At 37.6% G+C, this 19432-nt stretch overlaps 3 protein-coding genes and 1 long non-coding RNA gene across 7 annotated transcripts; 2 read left to right on the top strand and 2 right to left on the bottom strand.

The window, feature by feature from the left end:
• Positions 1-1649: 1649 nt before the first annotated feature.
• On the top strand, positions 1650-7435 carry LOC148937712 (uncharacterized). Its single transcript, XR_016138038.1, has 2 exons — positions 1650-6256; positions 6339-7435. It is a non-coding gene; the product is annotated as an uncharacterized LOC148937712 (long non-coding RNA).
• A 125-nt stretch (positions 7436-7560) lies between these two features.
• mRpS21 (mitochondrial ribosomal protein S21) lies at positions 7561-9082 on the bottom strand. 2 transcript variants are annotated; one of them, XM_025217362.2, is made up of 2 exons: positions 8996-9082; positions 7561-7946 (listed from the first exon to the last, which is right to left on the bottom strand). In XM_025217362.2, the coding sequence occupies exon 2, from the start codon at positions 7944-7946 to the stop codon at positions 7674-7676; it is 273 nt and encodes a 90-aa protein (XP_025073147.1). In that variant the 5' UTR covers positions 8996-9082; the 3' UTR covers positions 7561-7673. The 2 variants fall into 2 exon arrangements, with proteins under 2 accessions (XP_025073147.1, XP_088927430.1); XM_089071304.1 differs by lacking the exon at positions 8996-9082 and adding an exon at positions 8686-8835.
• Positions 9083-9699: 617 nt separating this feature from the next.
• gudu (Armadillo repeat-containing protein gudu) lies at positions 9700-17957 on the top strand. Of its 2 annotated transcripts, XM_011633071.2 has the most exons (10): positions 9700-10900; positions 11394-11691; positions 12185-12388; positions 12628-12714; positions 12873-13121; positions 13649-14080; positions 14731-15135; positions 15529-15750; positions 16160-16275; positions 16554-17957. In XM_011633071.2, the coding sequence occupies exons 1-10, from the start codon at positions 10836-10838 to the stop codon at positions 16585-16587; spliced, it is 2112 nt and encodes a 703-aa protein (XP_011631373.2). In that variant the 5' UTR covers positions 9700-10835; the 3' UTR covers positions 16588-17957. The 2 variants fall into 2 exon arrangements, with proteins under 2 accessions (XP_011631373.2, XP_088927425.1); XM_089071299.1 differs by lacking the exon at positions 9700-10900 and having other exon boundaries at positions 11554-11691; positions 12180-12388.
• Positions 16633-19323, bottom strand: LOC105423351 (receptor expression-enhancing protein 5). 2 transcript variants are annotated; one of them, XM_011633073.2, is made up of 4 exons: positions 19061-19323; positions 18422-18654; positions 18214-18349; positions 16633-18086 (listed from the first exon to the last, which is right to left on the bottom strand). In XM_011633073.2, the coding sequence occupies exons 1-4, from the start codon at positions 19185-19187 to the stop codon at positions 18043-18045; spliced, it is 540 nt and encodes a 179-aa protein (XP_011631375.2). In that variant the 5' UTR covers positions 19188-19323; the 3' UTR covers positions 16633-18042. The 2 variants fall into 2 exon arrangements, with proteins under 2 accessions (XP_011631375.2, XP_011631374.2); XM_011633072.2 differs by having other exon boundaries at positions 16633-18089; positions 19061-19319.
• Between the last annotated feature and the right edge of the window lie 109 nt (positions 19324-19432).

Raw genomic sequence — 19432 nt, 5'->3', positions numbered from 1 at the left:
CGCGGCGCGCATCCGAGATAGATAGAATTTCGAAAAACCATTTTCGAATCCATTCCCTAGGACGGAAGATCGCGGAATAGAAAAGACTCTTGCTCGATTTTCATTAAAAGTTTCTTAGCGTTACCGGTATGTATGGCGAGTTTTCCAACTTCGCCGGCGCCATTCGCGGAAACTCCCTTCTATGAACGAAGCAGTAAAAAGCTCCGTTCTCGCTTTACTGTTTCGCCGAAAGCAGTTTGTACGCGTTTCGATATATGTACCTGGCTTTCATAATCGCTGGTACAAATTGCATCACAGAGCGTCCGTACGAGCATTGTTCGTACACGCGTTCCTGAATATTCGCGTGGAGAAGGAATAATTGTGTCTGCAGGTAAAATTCTCTCTCTCTCTCTCTCTCCTATCCGTTCCTTCTTTCTCGAGTCATCCACATTAATATTCTCAAAATTGAGGGCGTTTGCATTAAAACGTTAAAATTCTTTATCTGGGGGATACCTATCGGATGCCGGCGCGCACCACATTTAAACCGTCAACGTTGGAAAGATGCAACCATTTTCCTATCCGGAAGATATTCGTCATTTGAATAATGAAAATAAACAGCGGAATAAAAGATTAAAATTATATTCAAGAATATCCGTTGCAGGTTGCATGGTCTAGGCGATTAATTCAGACTAGAAAGGGGTAACGAGACGACGTCTATTCGAAGGATACCGCGCGCGGATCTACGATCTTTGAGATTGAAATCCATGCAAATGGGGCGGTCCACGTTTCACGTTGAACTATTTTCAAGAGTTAAAGGGAGAGAAGAGGAAGAGAGGAGAAAGAAAGAGAAGTAGAGAGAGAGAGAGAGAGAGAGAGAGAGAGAGAAAGAAACAAAGAAATAAGTAAATAAAATGATAGGATACGACATGGCAGCAAAATGTCGTCGTCAGGACGGTGGTCGCCGAATGACGCATGTCGATGAAGCATAGTAAACGCCGCAGGGGTGATCGTTGTAAAAAATAGGAGATCAAAAATCAAAGAAAAGAAAGGTCGGGCGATTGCGAGATAAATCCTTGCGCACGAAAAGCATGTTTTTCCTTTATAGAGATCAATTTATATTAAGAGATCAGTATCGTGTTTATTAGTAGTTAATTATAATAATCGATATAGCGTAATAATGGCATTATTATAAGCCGTTTGACAGCTAATAATCTGGAGGATCGTGTGGACATTTCAGCCACAACGAAAAATATTTTTGTCGTTTCTGAAGTTTGAAATTCTTATAAAATTGTTAAAAAGGAAATAAATGTAATACTTTTTGTTGTAAAGAATCGAGAAATTCCGATTTATATTTACGCTTTCCGTAAAATTTATTTTAATTAAAATATAAAAAGACCTGACCTGACAGGTACCGCTGATGATGTAAGTTTTTTAAACCCCTAACGAAGGATCAATAATAAAACGCGTTCAATTTCACCTGGCATTTAATTCTTTATTTTCATTTTCATTTTACATTTATATTATATTCGTCATTAACGATGTCTTTATTTGCAATTTATTTACATAAAATATTTATTTTAAGAATGTAAACATGTAAATAGGTAATAACATGAGAGTAAGAATATACTTGAAACTTTATGTTTCTAAAAACGAAAGTATTACATAAAACGCATTGAATCTACAAAAAAAGACTAATCCTTCGCGATAATAAAATTAAAAATAGAAGAAAAATAAATATAAATATTTAATAATTACATTATTAAATTATGCATCTCCTCCGTTATTTCATTTTATGTGTAGGACAACTAATTTTATTTTTATTTCAGACTTGATGTTAGATACAATGTACAACAATGCGGACCGTCGCCGCAAAGTATTTTGATTCAACAAAACGTGCCGCGCTGCACGGGCAAATAATCGCGCATTAATGTTCATTGTTCAAAAAGGAACGACGAAAATTGTCATACATAACGTGCATTGTTCGCCGTTTGCACGCATACTTGGTTCGGAGCATATGAAAGTTGTTGTAATACCACTTTGCCATTCACTCCCGCGTACCGGCTGTTTAACTTTCATCAGTGGCCTGATACCTTTGTGGTATATCATCTGCAAGTATTAGCATCAAATTGAATCTACGTCGATGCCTGGGACTCGTAGAAACTACGACGCGGGTGCCTTGGTGACGTCAGTGTACGTGTGTACAACGATATCGAATCGCCCGCGAATATTTCCGCGCGTCTTTATTCGCCGACCGCGAACATATTTTCCTTTTTTCTCCCCCCCCTCCCCTTTCTTTTTCCGTTCCATATTCATCGATCGTCCCCTCGACTCTCGCGAAACGTTCCTCTCCTCGCTCGCGTCGATCGCGCTTCCTTTTTCTCGTTTTTCGTCGATTTTCAATCGACTACGAACTGCCATACACGACGACGTGGCGACAGCGACGAGGACGAGGACACGACGACGGCGGCAACGACGATATAATGTCTTTAACATCGATTTCTCGCGGCGAACACTAAAATAACTGACGGGGCTTTTCTCACGCACAACAGGACCCATATTCCCGCGAGTTCGTTGTCTTATTTTGAATTTTCGGTCGCTCGATATATACAGAGGTATTCGCGTATTCGCCGGGAAAGGATTTCGGGCATCGATACGGGCGATCTCCGGCACGTTTCGTGAGCGGGACGCATTTTTCACGCTTTTCCGCATATTCATTTCTTCCGCTTTTTTTCCGGCGAAAATTCTAGTTCCTCATCGGCGAGCACGGTTCTACCCTCGTTACCGGCTTTAAATGACGTACTTTTCAATTTCAAAGTTAAGTACACGACGAACGGGATATTCCCTCGCGAGGGAGGGTATAAAATAAAGCGAGAGGTAAAATCATTTCTAACGAAACGTTTGTCTCTTCAGCCGGGTCACTCGATGGCGCATCTCCACCCTTCACGATGAGCACGGACCGGGGTGGGCTTCGTGCTCCGCCGCTGGAAAAGGGATGGGTTCTCCAAGCTGAAACGTCAACGTGACGTGACGTTGCGATTCGTGACGGCGCGTAAAACTTGGAGACTGAATTACGTCGCGGCTCATTTGGTTTTCTCGGTGCGCCCGTTGTCGTGGCACCGAGCGGCCGGCCGGTCGACCGACCGATGACGCGAACTTCGTCAATTGGAATATTTAAAGCCCGGTGCGCGAAGAGAGAAAGGGAGAGAGGCAGAGAGAAAAAGAGGAGAGAGAGAGAGAGAGAGAGAGAGAGAGAGAGAGAGAGAGAGAGAGAGAGAGAGAGAGGTGCGCATTAACTACCAACCGAGCTCGAAAGTAATTTTGAGGCTTCCCTTGCAATATGCACGAGAGGATACGGCCGTCTCTGTGCCTCTCGCGCGCTTTTGTACACTCGGCCCTCGGCTATTCATGAGTAGCCACGGTCCCGGAGTAATCGTCCTATAACGAACGACGTCCTTGCCTCCCCTCGAAGGACTTAGAAGGGGGATATTGACATTCGGCGGAGATCGATCGTGCCTCCCCGATAAATCGGACCGGAGCGATATTTCGCCTCTTGATCCCCGGTCCCTAATTTCGTGGCACTTCGATCACTTCTATTGTGCTGTCGAAATTCAGAATTAGACGATCCTATTTAGCAACGAGAGAGACCGCGCGGTGGGAATACGCGCGGCGGGGAAGTTAACCGTCAGTTATTTTAGAACTGGAATCGAACTCGATTGCACGTTTAATTTGCGGATCTGTTTATCATTAATGTCTTGCGATTGGGTATAAAATTGGATTACCGATGTTTAAAATTTATCGCAACGTAAATTTGACTTTTGAGAAATTTAACGTTTATTTTTAGTAACTTCGATATGAAAACGCGCGATGGCTCTATCGATTATCGATTACCTTGTCGATTCTTTCACGCGCAATTACGGAGACGACGAGGATAAACGAAACGGAGGTAAAGTGCCGAATGCGATACGTTTCGCGTTAGATCAATCGAGATACTTTAGATTTTACATTTGCGGAGGTACTGTTCATTAATTTGATATGTTAAGCTGCTCAGCACGCTGAATCAATATTATGTCATATAACAAATTTGCTTTTAATGGTCTACAAAGGCGGTCTACGACGACTGAATTAAGTAGGTTCCATTGAACGTGGAAAATCAGAAAGGAATCGAGAGAAGGGGGAAAAAAAAAGATAAAAAAAGGCCAAGGGAAGATCGGGGCGCGTGCACGGCTTAACTCCGCGGACTGGTTCTTTACGACCGTGGCTATAAAGTTCCCGCTAATTCCGTCTTGCGAGAACTTTTTCTCAGAGGTACGAAGACGGACAAAAATATCGTCGCGGAAGTTCCTTTGATAAGCGCATCTCGAAGGAGGCGGTATAGCCGACTTACTAAAAGGCAGTTAATCCCGCGAGGTGAGATTTGGATGGATAAGACCTCCGCGGTTTCCGGGATCTCGTGACGGAGTAACGACCAGCGAAAAGTGAACCGACAGTTTCCGGATCCTCTTTACGAGAGAGGTACGAGTAGAGTGCGTGCGTGTGTGCGTGTGTGTGTCTATGTGTTTGCATGTGGATTCCGCGTGTGCTCTAAACTGTTTGAGCAAAGAGCCATAACTATTTGCAATCTGTAACCATCTATGCAAACTCTTGCGATTTAGTAATAGAGGGATTATATTATACATCACGATATTACCATGAGGATTCTCATACGTTGCACAAATTTTCCGGGATCCTCCGGAAAAAAAATATCGCTTCCCTTCCGTCCTTTGTGGAGATGGTAATCAAGTTCAAGAGTTTATTCCGACTTGATCTATAAAAGGGCGAGGGGGATAAGCCGGTGTCGCGAATAAAGTTTGCGGTAAGCACGGCTTGCGAACTGACAAAACGAATCTCTTAAATCCGAAATTTCCGATGCGGTTCAAACTTGGCGAACATTCGGGAGGGATCGCGCGAGCTCAGACGTATCCGTCTCGTGGAAAAACGATCCACTAAAGATACCCCGACATAATTTCGCCTCGGCTCGAATGTTTTCAGAAGCGGGGCAAACGTCGGAACAATGTTTAAATAAAAATTTTGTAGCTCTCTCGATTCTGCACTCTTTCCGCCGATATATCCAACAAAGATATATAACGGAAAATATGGAGAATCGACGCGATAGTATCCGATCTACCCTCTTTTCAACGGACCTATAATTTACTCATCTTTTTAATAATCGTGAATTTTTTTCACTCGGACATTACGAAGTTATCGTTGGAAATTAGAATACATTTTGCGTTTGAAATAAACTAAATATAAAATTTTATTCGAAACAACCCCGATATAAAATTACGGGCAAAGATCGTATTTTTCAACGGATTTAAAGTAGATTTGCCTCGAAATTCAATTTGAGGCATAATCGCGCAAAAATATATTCAACGTTAGCGGTTTTATCTAAAACTTTTAAGGGAAGACCTTCTCCGATACGTTCATATTCGCGGACGAATCTCTCTCTCTCCTTTTTTTCCGCGCTTCCTTTTCTATTTCGAGAATTTTGATGGGCAAGGGGTTTGAAATCCGATCCCACCGCATAACGTAATACCCAAAAGCACTCGCGCAATAATGGAGCCATCGTGTCATTCGGCCGGCGAAGGAGGCACACGCGGAGTTTCAAATCGAAATGGTCGAGGAAGGAGGATGACGGCCAAAGGTGGGGGCCGCAGACAGGGTGGCATCCCCCGGGACTGAGAAATCCGTTTCTGGGCAAACTGTCTTGCGAGTAGTTCGCCGGATAGTTTCGGATCCAGATTCCCGGGAGTTAAGCCAAACCGCCTTCTCAAGCGAGACGACACGAGGATCGTCCCCTCTAGCCTCTTTCTTTCTCCCTCCCTCCTCCTCCTCCTCGCTCTCTCCCTCTCTCTCTTTAGTGGCATGACAGTGCGGTCCCAATGGCTGAAATGAGATCCGTTTGCTACTCCTAGTTACGGGAATAACGCACCGAGGCCGGATTTATGACGACCGGGGTCAAATAAATCGCGAATTATACGACTTGACGAGCACTTTGAGAAGCTTTCTACGTCCTCCCCGACCCCCATCCCTCTCCCGACGACTTCTTGGAATTTATCACCATTTAACCCATTTAACCCTTTCGGAGACAGTCTATCCGTTATGCGAAATATTTGCATCTTTTATGAGGTATTCTTACACTCTCATAGACAACTGGAATTTCTTCTGGACGGACCCTTTGGATGGATATTACGTTTACGTGGTATTCTCTTGTCTGCAACGACAGACTCCGACGAACTTGGTAATTAAAAAACTTTCAAACTTTATGTACAATGTTACAAATTGACAGACGCTTCGGTTTAGACTTTTTTATTAATTTTCAGCCCTTAAAGACTTAAATGGGATCACATAGACCTTCCAGAATGAAAAAAGAAAAATAGAATGTTCGATTACATTTACTTCTGAATGACTCGAATGAGAGAAATACAATTTCAAGTCGAGTTTACAGCAATAATCATCCGGAATGACTCGTAGGGTTTCATTCCGGCGCCTAATCTAACGCGATCGTAAATTGTATATTCGTGCGTTCGAAGGCGAGCCAACTTGAACGGCGTAAACTTGAACATGAACGAACGTACGAGACGATTTCTGTTTCTCGAATTTCGCGCTGATACTGCAACGGGATGTTCCGTCGCCGAACGTTTTGTTTTTCGCTGTGGGAACGATTTTGAAAATCGAGCCGCGAGCATGGGTAGAAGTACTTATCCTAGTCTAATAACGCCGTCGTCGTCGGGGTTATCGCCGAGTGGAGGCTACAGAAGCAACTGCGCGCTCTCTTTCTCTCCCTCGTCTCCCCTCGACTTTTCTCGCTCTTTCCACAGGGGTCGAATTACCCTCCTTGCTCACAACGACACAAACCCCGCTGGAAAACTTGGCATAGTTCGGGCGCCACTATCTATTCAATTTTCGCCAAGTTGGCGAAGTCGTTGCCAGGAAAGTCGACCAACCAGCCGGACGTTTTGTCTTTTCTCGCCTCTCGCGCCTTCTTTCTCGCGAAAGAAAGATGATGGAAGTCGCTTACAGTGAAAGAAAGAGAAGAGTGGAAAGGAAAAAAAATGAGAGAGAGGAGAGGGAGACGCGTGTTTGCCGAGCAAACTGACATCTTGGAGTTACTTATGACGTTAGATAGCGGAAAAATGCACATTTCTGTCGGCCAGAATGATTTTTCATTTCGTATCTCGGCGATGTATAACATTTAAATCGTAATGCTATTTCGTTATCATTTTGCACGTTCCTTATTGATCCATTTCTTTCGATAAAAGTTATATTTTTGTATATCCATGGATGTTCTGCTAATTTGTATCTGGTATAAAGATTCATCTGTGTGCTATCGGAATCTATGTCAGAGCGTTCAATGTGTGTGTGTGTGTGTGTGTGTGTGTGTGTGTGTGTGTGTGTGTGTGTGTGTGTGTGTGTGTGTGTGTGTGTGTGTGTGTGAATAAACAAAAATACCAGCAACTTCGCTTTTGTTCAGAAGATATCCTGAATTAATTTGTGTCAGATACGAATATAAATAAAACAGTAGTGAGAGGGACAATAAACACGTTCTTGCGACAGAACACTTTTTTTTCTATATTTTCGATAATATTATTCATAAATAGATCACATGGCGCCAAGCTATAAACAGCTTTGTACAATTTAAAATGGAATTTACAAACTTACGACGCACCGGGGAAAGGATCTACTCTGTTTTTGCGTAAAAGAAATTTAATCTTTCTATCCATGTCCTCATTGTAGATTGCCTTGCACGTCTCGAAGTTGATCCTACGTCTAACCTGAGTCGGCTTCTCATAATACCTTGTGCGTCTGTACTGTCCGAAGATGTCCTCTTTGGACAATATATGGTTTAGCACGCGACATGCCTTGTCCACATCATTGTTCTGCACAAAGATCGTACGACTAATGAATTGAGCGTGCCGTGCAAGACCCATCTGGAATATAACATCAGGAATAATTATATGTGCATCTCTGTATTTTATTATCTTCATATGTATAGGAATGTTTATATATAGGAAATTTACTGTCTTTACATCCTTTCAGGATGTAAAATGTATGTAACAAGTATTCTAAAACATGTTATCAGAATTAAAGATTCTGATCATTATTTATAACTCAGATTGTGATTTTAGAAGAGAAAATACATATATAAAATTCATGCCAATGTATTAAAATAGAAATATTTTTTAACATTTGCAATTAATAAAATAAATTTATAACATGGATTAAGAATTATGTTCTTATTTCAGAAGTGAATTAAATCACATTTATTTCTATATATTATTAATTGGACAGTTATCATAGTTCTGAATATATTTCCTAGTAAACACAAAATAACAATGATATTACATTAATGTTGTACAATTTCCTATTCACAAATGTAACTGTTATGTACAATATGTATCATATTATATTCATAAGGTTGAAAGGGAAATTATAATATTGATGTAATGTTATTATTATTATATTAATTTATATTTACTGGATTATTTCACTGGATTATTTCATTTTTGGTTACGCATAACTTATTTTCAGATATATAATTATTTATTAACAAAACAAAAGGAAAGTTTTCAGTATATTTTACAAATAGGTTCTACCGATAAATGTTGTTTTATTGAAATATATTTTCATTTTAATATATTTTGCAATTTTTATTATATACTTTCTCACTTCTGATGTCACAGTCTGCAGTGGTGAATGAACAGATGCTTCAAAATAATGATGAATGAACAGGAATAAGTACAATGTTAGAGAAAATATCAAAATTTATTTCGTTAGATATAATATTATGAGTTTCAAATTATTGACTATCTTCATTTCACGTAACTTTTAAGGTTAAGTTGGGAAACGTCAATCAAACGCGTAATTTTCGAGTCGATTTCGATAAAAATACTTTTCGTGCAGCTATCAGAATTAATTCTAATTTTCCCTTCAAATGTGTTGTGCGAAATTTTTAATTCATTCGCACATTAATACTTACTTTCAAATTTGATACTCAAAACGACGCAACAGCTCTCCGCTAAAAACTGAGCAGATTACTCCATCTAGCGGTGACAAAACCGAACTGACACTTGATTTTGTTAAATAATCCGATTAATTATTGATCGCTTCCGGCGGGTAATCGTAAAACAATCGTATATGTCCCAGGAATATAACGTTCAGTAGCGTGATAATAATAAAATAAACTACCAAACAATAAACAATCTGAAAAATAAACGTGAATTTTAGGTGCGGAAATTTTTGTCGGAAAATCGAATGCGAATTCACATAGCAAAATTTGATCCTAGATATATCCTATAAATATACATCGAGGGATTTTCTATAAAAGGGAATATCTACAGGACATATTTAAACATTTTTAGGTAGTAAAATATATTAAGGATTTAAATATCTGCTTATGCAATATCTTTGTAATATCCTCATTTAGATATTATTAGAATGTTCTTGAATAACCAAATTTATTCCTAGTCATATATATGTAATAAGTCCTAAAATATCTTTTAAGCTTTTGACAGATTTTATTCAGAGAAACTTTTAAATAAATTTTAAATAAATCGTAAATCCATAATTAATGTTCTCAATATCGCTTTCTTTCTATTCATTAAATTATTTATTATGTTTTTTATCAATATCTTGCATATACAATTTTTACATATGTAATAATATATATCAATAATAATATATCATCTATAAATTTGAAAAATCAAATAAAGACTGGAAGTTTTAAGAAATATGAAAAGTAATAAATATTTCATCAGATATTATTATACAAATTTAACTATCCAAATATATCCACATTATTTTATGTTTGTGTAAATATTGTACATGTTACATACATATTGACAGAAATTAAAAAAATGCATTTTATCTATGATAATTTAAACATTTTTTTTTTAGATTACAAAATATGATATCCTCCGAACATTTTAATGCAATAACAAGTTTAATACGACAATTACAAATATCTCGAAATAGAAAAAAAAAAAAAACAAGATGAGTTTATATCTCAAAATGGAATCAAACCGACAAATTAGGATTATTTCAAGAAGATGTAGGTCATGTAGAGACAGAAATACTTCTGCGAGCGAATTACTTCTCGGTCCTTCAGATTGTAGCCGAATCCCCATCGACACACGCAAAGCCAGGCGCACAACGAGAGCATGAGTAAAACAAGGGCGGACGGAGAAGCATGTATGTGCACGACGAACATTTGCTCATGCCGTTCCTACTCGTATTTTCCCTTCAGTTTTTTTGCGTGATGCATATTATTGCGAAAATTACTCTATCGCTTTTGTCAAATCCATTTGACAGGGCCCCGCTCGTCTCCATCTCAAAATATACAAGTTCTTCGTCCTCGCAGCCTTTGAAGACCTAATCGGTTCCGTCGGAGCTCTCGCGAGAATAATGGTTTATTCTATTGCTCTCTTAGCAGGTTGTCGATAATTCACGCGACATTTTCACATTTGCGGTTTTATCGGAGCATCCACGAGATCGTATCACGGATGTATCCTCGGAATAACTGAAAATTTTGCAAAGTTAACCAAATAAACGAAGAGATTGACGACTGACCTGTTAGAAAATGGTTTATTTCAGACAGCGCCAATATCGATACGCATTGCAAATGCAATAATTAAATTTTCTTTTTTTTTTTTTTGTTATAAGCGGCAAAGCTCTGGTATTCCGGTAAGCGAGATTAGTGATAACCGTTTGATCAATACTGCGCTATCCTCCTCAGTGTGGATATAGTTAGAGTTATGCCAAGCTCGAACATGAATATTTTCTAAGAGACTCCGTTTATCCTTTAATGTTCGCCATAAAAGATGCCACCGAAGAGAAAGAAAGAGAGTGTGCCGAAGAAAGAAATCGTGCAGGAGCCGGAATCTGAGTAAGCAAATAAAAATTTCATGAATTTAAACAAATTGTCCTACGATAATCCAATTGCGTTTCTGTATTGTTAGTAGCTTGTTTATTTTATTTTACAATATTAATTATAGCACAGTATTTTTAGATAAGAACATTACTTTGAATTTTTTGTTTAACAATAAAAGAATTTGAGATATTTTCTCGAAAATAAATAAGACTACAACATTTATAAAAACATTTATAAAATTACATAATAAATTCTTGCATGAAATTTATGATTTACAATTGAATATATTTAAGAAAATACATATAGAAATACTGATCTTTTGTAAAATATTAGTAGCTATTTGTGTAATTAATTAATTAATATATTTTGGCAAAATGATGCCAATATGGCGAATTATCTTAGCACAATCACGTTAAATTTTTCATCATTTTTTTATATCATTTTATATGATGTTTACACAATTTGTCTGTCTGGAACGAAGTCAAAATTAAGTGATTCATTTTCGCAGGCCGGAGCCGGAAGTCGTGGTGACGACCGAGCCGGAACCCCCGAAACAGGTATCTTTGCTCACCGGAGAACCTTATGGACCTCGAATTCGTATTATCAGCGAGAAAGCCGAGGAGGAGAGCTCGGATGATGAACCAGAATCGCAGAGCGAGGAAGAGGCCAGATATCAAGAAGATCAATTGGAGGTGCCTTCCGAATTCTGGCACATACAAAAGCTATTCAAGTACATGAAGGCTGGCAATCAGACCGCCACTATGGTGTCTTTGTGCTTATTGAAGGATTATGATCTCACCGACAAGGTTCGTTACGTTTTTCTTATAAGATCACGTCACATTAGAAAAATCAGTGATTACGTACAATCCAATGAACAAGTTATTTATAGTATGTCAGCAGATTGCTTGCAATTTGAAATTGCTAACAAATTGATATCAACCATGTTTGTATTGCCAACGTACATCAATATATATATAACGAAATCAAAATTTCGGTTTCTGTGATGAATTTGCCATATTTTATTAATGGATTTTTGATATCTCTGATAAAATTTGGTTAACAGTATTAATTTGCCAAATCCCCTGTATCGAATTTGTGGTTCTTCCGTTGACGAAATTTGTAGCAAACACTTTGCAGAATTTATTTTCGATAATTGACTAATTGAACTGATCGAAAAAATAAATAAACTTTATATATAAATTTATCATTCGGATCCTTTTTTATTCATGAATTCTTTATTTTTTCCATTTAGGATAATATCTCTGTCTTATATCAAACTTATTTATTATGGTAGTGCAGATCATACAGAAGGCCATTCAAGAAATGGGCGGTCTTGAGGTTCTGGTGAATCTCCTCGAGACAAATGACATTAAATGCCAAAACGGTTCGTTATCGGTTCTACTACAAATCGCAACTTCCACAGAAATGAAGAGATATTTAATTGACTTGGACATCGCAACGCCGTTAATTCAAATGCTGAAGCATCCTGCTAGAAATATTCAGGTTATTCGTTGATTCTTATCTCTATAATAACTTTTTTGGAATTTATCTGATCTTTTAATCCATTGTATGAAAGAAGTTTAATTTAGATCCGATCGGTTTATCGGTCAGTGAAATTTCCAAATAAGTTTCAATGAATTGAAAATGTTGAAATTCCAAATTTCTCATCTTTTTATGTCTCTACTATTATATTATTTGTTTTATAGAATTATATAATATTCAATTAAAATTCGTCTCTTTAGATTTTGGCAGCCGAAACGATGGCCATTATAGCTCGGATCAGGAAGGCCAGAAAACAGATCAGAATTCGCGGTGGAATACCTCTCATAGTAAGTTATTATTGCAATTAATTGATCAACACAAATTAGTCATTTTACAATTTTTCAAATACGCGCAATAAACTTGAATTTTAAATTAAAAAAAAAAAACAATTTTTTTGATGTGGTCAGCGTAGCAACTAATTAACTTCTGAATTTTGATTTAACAGTTAGACGTGATGGACGTGCCGGACGAAGTTCTCCGTCGACCGTACGACGAATTGAGCGAAGCCAGTAAAGAACTTGTGACAGTTGCCATAGGTTGTGCCAAGGTCTTGGATTCTTTGGGCAGCAGCCCAAAGATCAAGGAGGAACTTCGCAAACACGGCGTCGTTCGCTTGATGTCACGCTTTCTGAGATCAAAACACACCCAGCTGATCATACCCACGATGGGCGTCGTGCAGCAGTGCGCTGACCTGGTTTATTGAATTTTTTTTGCAATTTATGCCATCTGTTAATAGTATTATGCTAATATTAGACTAGAGATTAAGATTAAGATTTAGATTGATCAGTCCGAACAAAGTAGTTTGTTAAATTTGCGTTGGTTTTCTTTTTTCTGATTGGTTAAATTCTAATCTAATATCAATCTCTAGTCTGATGTCTGCTTTAATCAAAATAATATATAATTTATATCTATGGACGATTATAAACAATTTTAAAGTCGATATAAAAAAAAAAAATTTTCTCTTAATATCAGAAAAAGCACTTTTGCTGAAGTATCCAATAATTTATCCAGATCTGAAAATAATTTTGTCGAGTTATTAAAATATTTATGTTCGAATTGGTTGATACAAGATACAAAAAATTTACATTATTATCATATTATTTAAATATATAATAATTTTGATGATTCAATAAAATTATTTCCAGATCTATGTCTGACCAAATTTTTAGACACTCAAAGCAAAATCGTTTTTTTTCCACATATTTATTCGCGTATTTGCAGAACGTTTTCAGAGAAGCGTTCGAGCGAGCGGGCATCATCGATGACCTGGTGCGACATTTGAAGAATGACAACGTGAAGCTAAAGGAGAACTCTGCCCTGGCCATCTTCAAGTGCGCCTCGAGTCGGGAAACTCGGGCAATGGTGCGTCGAGCCGGCGGTTTAGATCCACTTTGCAAACTCGTACAGAGCGATGAGGTGCACGCCAACAAGCGCCTGCTGGCCGCGGTCACCGGCGGTGTTTGGAAGTGTGCCATCAGTCCAGAGAACATAATGAGGTTCAATCAGAACAATCTGGTCGCGTCGCTGGTGCCCCTGCTCGAGGAGAACGAGGACGAGCGAGTGTTGGCCAACGTCGTGGGTGCTCTCGCTGAATGTTGTAAAGATCCCGCTAACAGGAATGTCTTGAGAATTAACGAGGGCCTGCCGAAACTGGTAAAGACCGTTCAAAGTCGGAAGTGCACTTCTACCCGCGGGTTTCTTTTCTTTCCGCCGCGCATCGAATCGAACTTCGAATCTTCGCGTTTAACTCCGCATGTCTGCATACTAAAATAACAAATAAGAATAGACATGTATACGAAATACGAAATTACAATTACTACAAAATTACTATATATGTAGTGTCATGGAAAGTTAACTTCTTTTTTTAAAAAAAATAACAGATATAATGTCACTTTAATGTGTATTAATGATGATTAAAAAAATCTGTACTGAAAAAGGAAAAAAATGTAAAAATATGAGCTACAGAGGATGACATTTTTCTCAAATTTAGAAACGTTTAGATTAAAATAATAAAACTTCTCCAATTGTTAGGTAAATTCTCATAATTGACAATTTGATAATAATTATCAGTTTTGTTATTGAAATATCGTCGCATTGATCTGTTTACGTTTAATTATCCTAGTTGAGATAATTTCTAAATGAGACGAAAATTTAATTGCACGTTGGAGAGGGTTCGCGAGTACCGCTCCCGCGATGATTAATCGAGTTAACGTGCACCCCACCATTCCCGCGACGATCGATGCCTCCTCGTTACTCCGGTATCGGCGATACTGCAGAATGAATATTTCGGGTAACCTTTGCAGATTAGACAGTTGAGCGCCACGTACGAGCCGTTACTGGAGAACGTGCCGCTGGTGCTAAAAGAGTGCGCCGTCGATGAGAGATGCATGGACATTATCAACGACCAGGAGCATCGGCTGGACGGGGTGCGGTTGGTCTGGTCCCTGCTGAAACACCCCAGCGACGTGATCAAGCGTAACGCCTGCTTCGCCCTGGTACCCTGCATCCGGCACGCCAAGGACTCGCCGGAGATGGTACGCGCCTTCGTGGGCGGCCTCGAGCTCACGGTCAGCCTCCTGGAGAGCAAGGACACGGAAGTGCTCAGCGCGGTCTGCGCCATGATCGCGGAGATCGCCACTGATCCTGAGAACCTGGGCATCCTGACGGACCATGGCGTTGTGAAGAAACTAGCTGCTCTTGTGGAAACTGTTGGTTCAGCGCCGTTTAAGAGAGAAAACAATTTCTTCTCGAATTTTTGCGCGGTTGCTTCAGAAGAAAGAATGATGTTTGATATGTATTTGCAAGAATGATGATTTTTTTATTTTTCATTTTTATATAAGTCACCGACGAACGACTCCACTTATCTTTGCAGATATACGAAATAAGACAAAGTCAAGTTGTGCTCTTCGTTAATTTTTTTTTTAATATTTTGTTAATTATCTATATGGCACAAACATTGCAGTTATTGCATTTAATGTATAATTTAATTGCAATATTTAAAGATTACTCCGTTTTCTGAAGCAATCGCATTTAGATATTTTACTGGTTGTTATAAATATTTTTAATCGGAGTGTTAATAATGCGATGTTTGTTTTTCTAAGGATGATGAAAATTTGCGCGCTAATCTAACATTAGCGATAGCCTATTGCTGTGAATGGAATCAAAATAGTTATGAATTCGGCAAATTGAACGCGGTCGCGCCGCTCGTTAATTACATGACCAGCAAGAACAAGAACGTGTTGAAGGGTGTTTGCATTGCCGTGTACCATTTGAGCAAGGAGCCCTTAAATTGCGTGACCATGCACACCTGCGGTGTTATTAAGGTACAATTAGGCACTTACACATATGCGATATTTATTAATATTAATAGTATTGGTTGATATTAAAAGGACGTAATTCTACAAAATTAATTTCCCGAAATTAAGAGAGAATTTATTTGGAAACAAATAAATTTCAAGAAATAAATACATTGGTAATAAATACATTAACAATCATTTACATTATAAACATTTAATAACCTTTTTTAATATGCATCAATAGATATCTCTATAAACAGAATTTGTAATAAAAAAAATTTTTATTACATATTTAGGGAATTTCGTTTTTTAATATAGAATACTTGCTTAATACCGCTTTGATATACCAAGATAAATCACATTTTCGGTGCTTGTTGTTTTTGCAAAATCTAAATTGAATATTTATATTTGACGTGTGTGCGAAATTTTCAAATAGCACGTATTGCGCTTGGTGGGCTCGGATGATCCAGAGGTACAGATTGCAGCTGCGTCCACTATACGTCATATAAGAAAGCTCGCATTGACAGCAGAGAAATTCCACTTCAAAGAAATGTAATTCTTTTTTCATGAATTCGAATCCTAAGAGCTTAAAAAAATTCTATTTAAACTAAAATCGTATTTGTTCTTTTGTAACTACAAATATCAGCAAATTTTTAATTTCTGTATGATAAATAATTACTGAAACGAATATTCATCTCGTCACGATTTATTTATGGAAACTTAGTATTATGCATTTATGTATAATTTATTTGCGCTCTTTAGGATTTAAATGTTTTACTTTGCTTTTTAATATTTAATGAAACTGCTATGTAATCATTTGTTTTCCGCAGGAACTCGTTACAGGAAATCGATTTCCGTTTATGAAGGATATCCTGGTATCAGCAAGAGAGATAGAAAAAAAAGGAAGCATTTAAAATAAAAACATATTTATTGTGGTGCGCGTAGTAATTTATAATTTTTGTCAATATCTCTAAATTTACAATTTTGTTTAAAACCCGTTTGTTTATCCTCCTTTCGGTAACAACCAGTAACACCGTATGAAAAACTTTAAGAGTGATGGAAGAAAGACATAGAAAAATTGCCCTCAGATTTTCGTAGGATCCACAAATGGAATACCGATTTAATCGGATACGTAGTCATTAATTATTAAGTTGTACAATATCAAGATGGTGGCTTAATTTGAGCAATATACACATATTCTAAGCTTGTATCTGTACTTCAAAATCGAAGCTATTCGAGGACGTAAGAATATTAACAAATACGAAGATAATTGCATGCAAGTTACGACGCAACCTCATACGTGTGATTACAAATTTAAACTAATTGTGCGTGTCGTTTTATTGACGACTAACTAGAAGGCATAATTCTCGATTATTTTCGAAAGATTCACCTTATTGTGATGGACAATGTAATAATCAAATGGCAACATTTGTTATTAAAATTAAATTTTTAATTAAATTAGATTTATCGACGCATCTTTTACGTATTTCGATATATTTATATATCGTTTTATATACCGTTTTCGATGGCCTTGCATTTTTATTTTCAAACTATCCTTCCCAGCGTCTTATCGGTAATGCCTAAACAACTTACCTAATAATACCTAATAAAAGTTGATTTCACCAACATTGATTTTATCTATTTCAAAATACTGCACATATTTTAAAACATCTTCTTGACATATAATAATTAATAATTAATGATCAAATAATTAATTTAGAGAAAGATAAAGATAATTTCAATAAATCAGATAAAAGAGTTTAATATTGGTGAAACATTCCTCTAAAACTAAAGTATTCTAACACAAGTATATCATCAATGATTACTCAAATGGCAAAACACATGCGACCAGTTTATCCTATTATTACAAAAACACTCCAGGTTTTATTTTCAGTTGGCTTGAAATTGCTACGACGATAAGCCAAGTGACTGAAAATAAAATACCTATTTCCATATCACGCTAGAACTTGTTTTATACCACACTGTTTTATAATTCCAAAACCAGACTATTATACTGTAAATGATTTATTTTTCAGAGGGAGGCTCGTTTCGTGCGTCCTTCATATTCGCTATCTATTCACAATTTTGGACAGCTTTGGTTTTCCCTGATCCCTGATTTGACAGTTGCTTATTGTAACTAAGATAATAAAATTTTCCACTTGGCATTTTTTGTTTTTGTTAATTGTTAATAATATTCGATAATATTCGATAATATCCAGCAAAGCACAAAAACACACTGTCTCTCTCTCTGCTAGGAATGAGTAAAAAGGAAAAGACACAAATGGACTTTCTTTTTGTTTGATTTACAGCTTTCTTCATTCAATCTTGCTTGTTGGTTAACAATGCATCAGCTGCAGTTTTAACTGCTGCAAAAATAATATGCCCTTATATTTGTGCTTTGATTTATATCACACAAGTAAATATTTCTCTATATCAAATTCTATTTTATAAAAGTCAAATTATTTGTTTCATTAAAAATAATGATCTTACCTGTATCACGTGCAGTAGACAAAAATCTGTCTAATCCAGGCTGATATTGGATGAACTTTGGACGGATGATACGGCGATATAGAATCAAGGAACCATTATACTCGGTTGGTGCCATCAGCCATACATAGAATATACACTACATCACAAAAGTCATAATTCATATTTTGCTTCAGAATGTATCTTTAAAATATATCTTTCAAACTTATACCTTAAACAGCCAATAAACTGGAAACCAACAGACAATATACTCCGAAAAGAACTCTATTATAGTAAATACTGCAAAAACGACCCAATAAGTAAGCCATTTTGTGTCATCTTCTTTCTTGGGACTTTCCAGTGCCTTCATAGATTGGTATGCAGGGTAAACAAAGCCAACTATATTACAAACTAGTTGTTGCCCTAATCCAAATACGAGGTATATCGCCAGCAATATCAATGATCCTATCAAAATAAAGAAAAAAAATAAATAAATAATTTCTCTGAAATATTCCTATTTAAATTTAACTGCTGTTCGTATATAAGAATTTTACTACAAGACAGAAAAGTCAATATCCTCTGAGAGCAACATGATGACCCAAATGAGGATCAACAGGTTGCAAGGATTTTCGGGAGGAAGCGAGACATATTTATTGAAGAAGGAAGCAATGTAACGCAAAAGCAAGGAAAAAAAATCGAGCACCTAGAACTCGTTATTGCGTAACGAGCGCGTGATAACGAGTTCCGAGGAACGGCAAAATCGCATTAGCATATGGTTGAATAATTATCTAAACGCGCGCGATAGGCGGCCAATCAATGGGAATGACTGGGAAATTTGCGTGTAATCGCTATCTCTCGCCGGGCGACTCACCAACGAAAATGTACAGCCGATCGATGCCGGTTTTCTCCTCCGCGAGGGCGAACATCTTCATCCATGGCTTGCTCTCGTCCTTCAACGCTTTCTCGAGATACTCCTTCACGGCGGCGATTCGAGCCATTTTTCTTTTTCTTCTTTCGTGAAAAAACTTGCCGCGTTTGATAAAACCGTGCGCTCAAACCGCTCCTAGCCGTACACCTGTTCGCCACCAGAGAGAGATATGGCTGACGTTCGATGTCGACTAATCGAGACGGACGTCGTTGCTTCTTTCTTCTTCCGATCGCGGCTCTCGATACTTCTCACGATTCGATTAATCGCTATTCAAGAATGCCGCCGAACACTCGTCCTATCCTTATTATTCAGATT

This window comes from Pogonomyrmex barbatus, unplaced genomic scaffold (assembly GCF_055798465.1).
Source record: "Pogonomyrmex barbatus isolate J1 unplaced genomic scaffold, ASM5579846v1 scaffold11, whole genome shotgun sequence".
Lineage (NCBI taxonomy): Eukaryota > Metazoa > Arthropoda > Insecta > Hymenoptera > Formicidae > Pogonomyrmex > Pogonomyrmex barbatus.
Note: the sequence above shows the minus strand (reverse complement) of the source record. Positions and strands in the feature narration are given on the sequence as shown.

Bases quoted from the DNA above. Each gene is read 5' to 3' on its own strand.
- mRpS21 (XM_025217362.2), bottom strand. From the start codon at position 7,946: ATGGGTCTTGCACGGCACGCTCAATTCATTAGTCGTACGATCTTTGTG.
- gudu (XM_011633071.2), top strand. From the start codon at position 10,836: ATGCCACCGAAGAGAAAGAAAGAGAGTGTGCCGAAGAAAGAAATCGTG. The intron at 10,901-11,393 runs GTAAGCAAATAA...TCATTTTCGCAG, and splicing joins GTGCAGGAGCCGGAATCTGA to GCCGGAGCCGGAAGTCGTGG. The intron at 15,751-16,159 runs GTACAATTAGGC...ATTTTCAAATAG, and splicing joins ACACCTGCGGTGTTATTAAG to CACGTATTGCGCTTGGTGGG.
- LOC105423351 (XM_011633072.2), bottom strand. From the start codon at position 19,187: ATGGCTCGAATCGCCGCCGTGAAGGAGTATCTCGAGAAAGCGTTGAAG. The intron at 18,655-19,060 runs GTGAGTCGCCCG...TTATTTTGATAG, and splicing joins TCGGCTGTACATTTTCGTTG to GATCATTGATATTGCTGGCG. The intron at 18,090-18,213 runs GTAAGATCATTA...TTATTTTTGCAG, and splicing joins GTCTACTGCACGTGATACAG to CAGTTAAAACTGCAGCTGAT.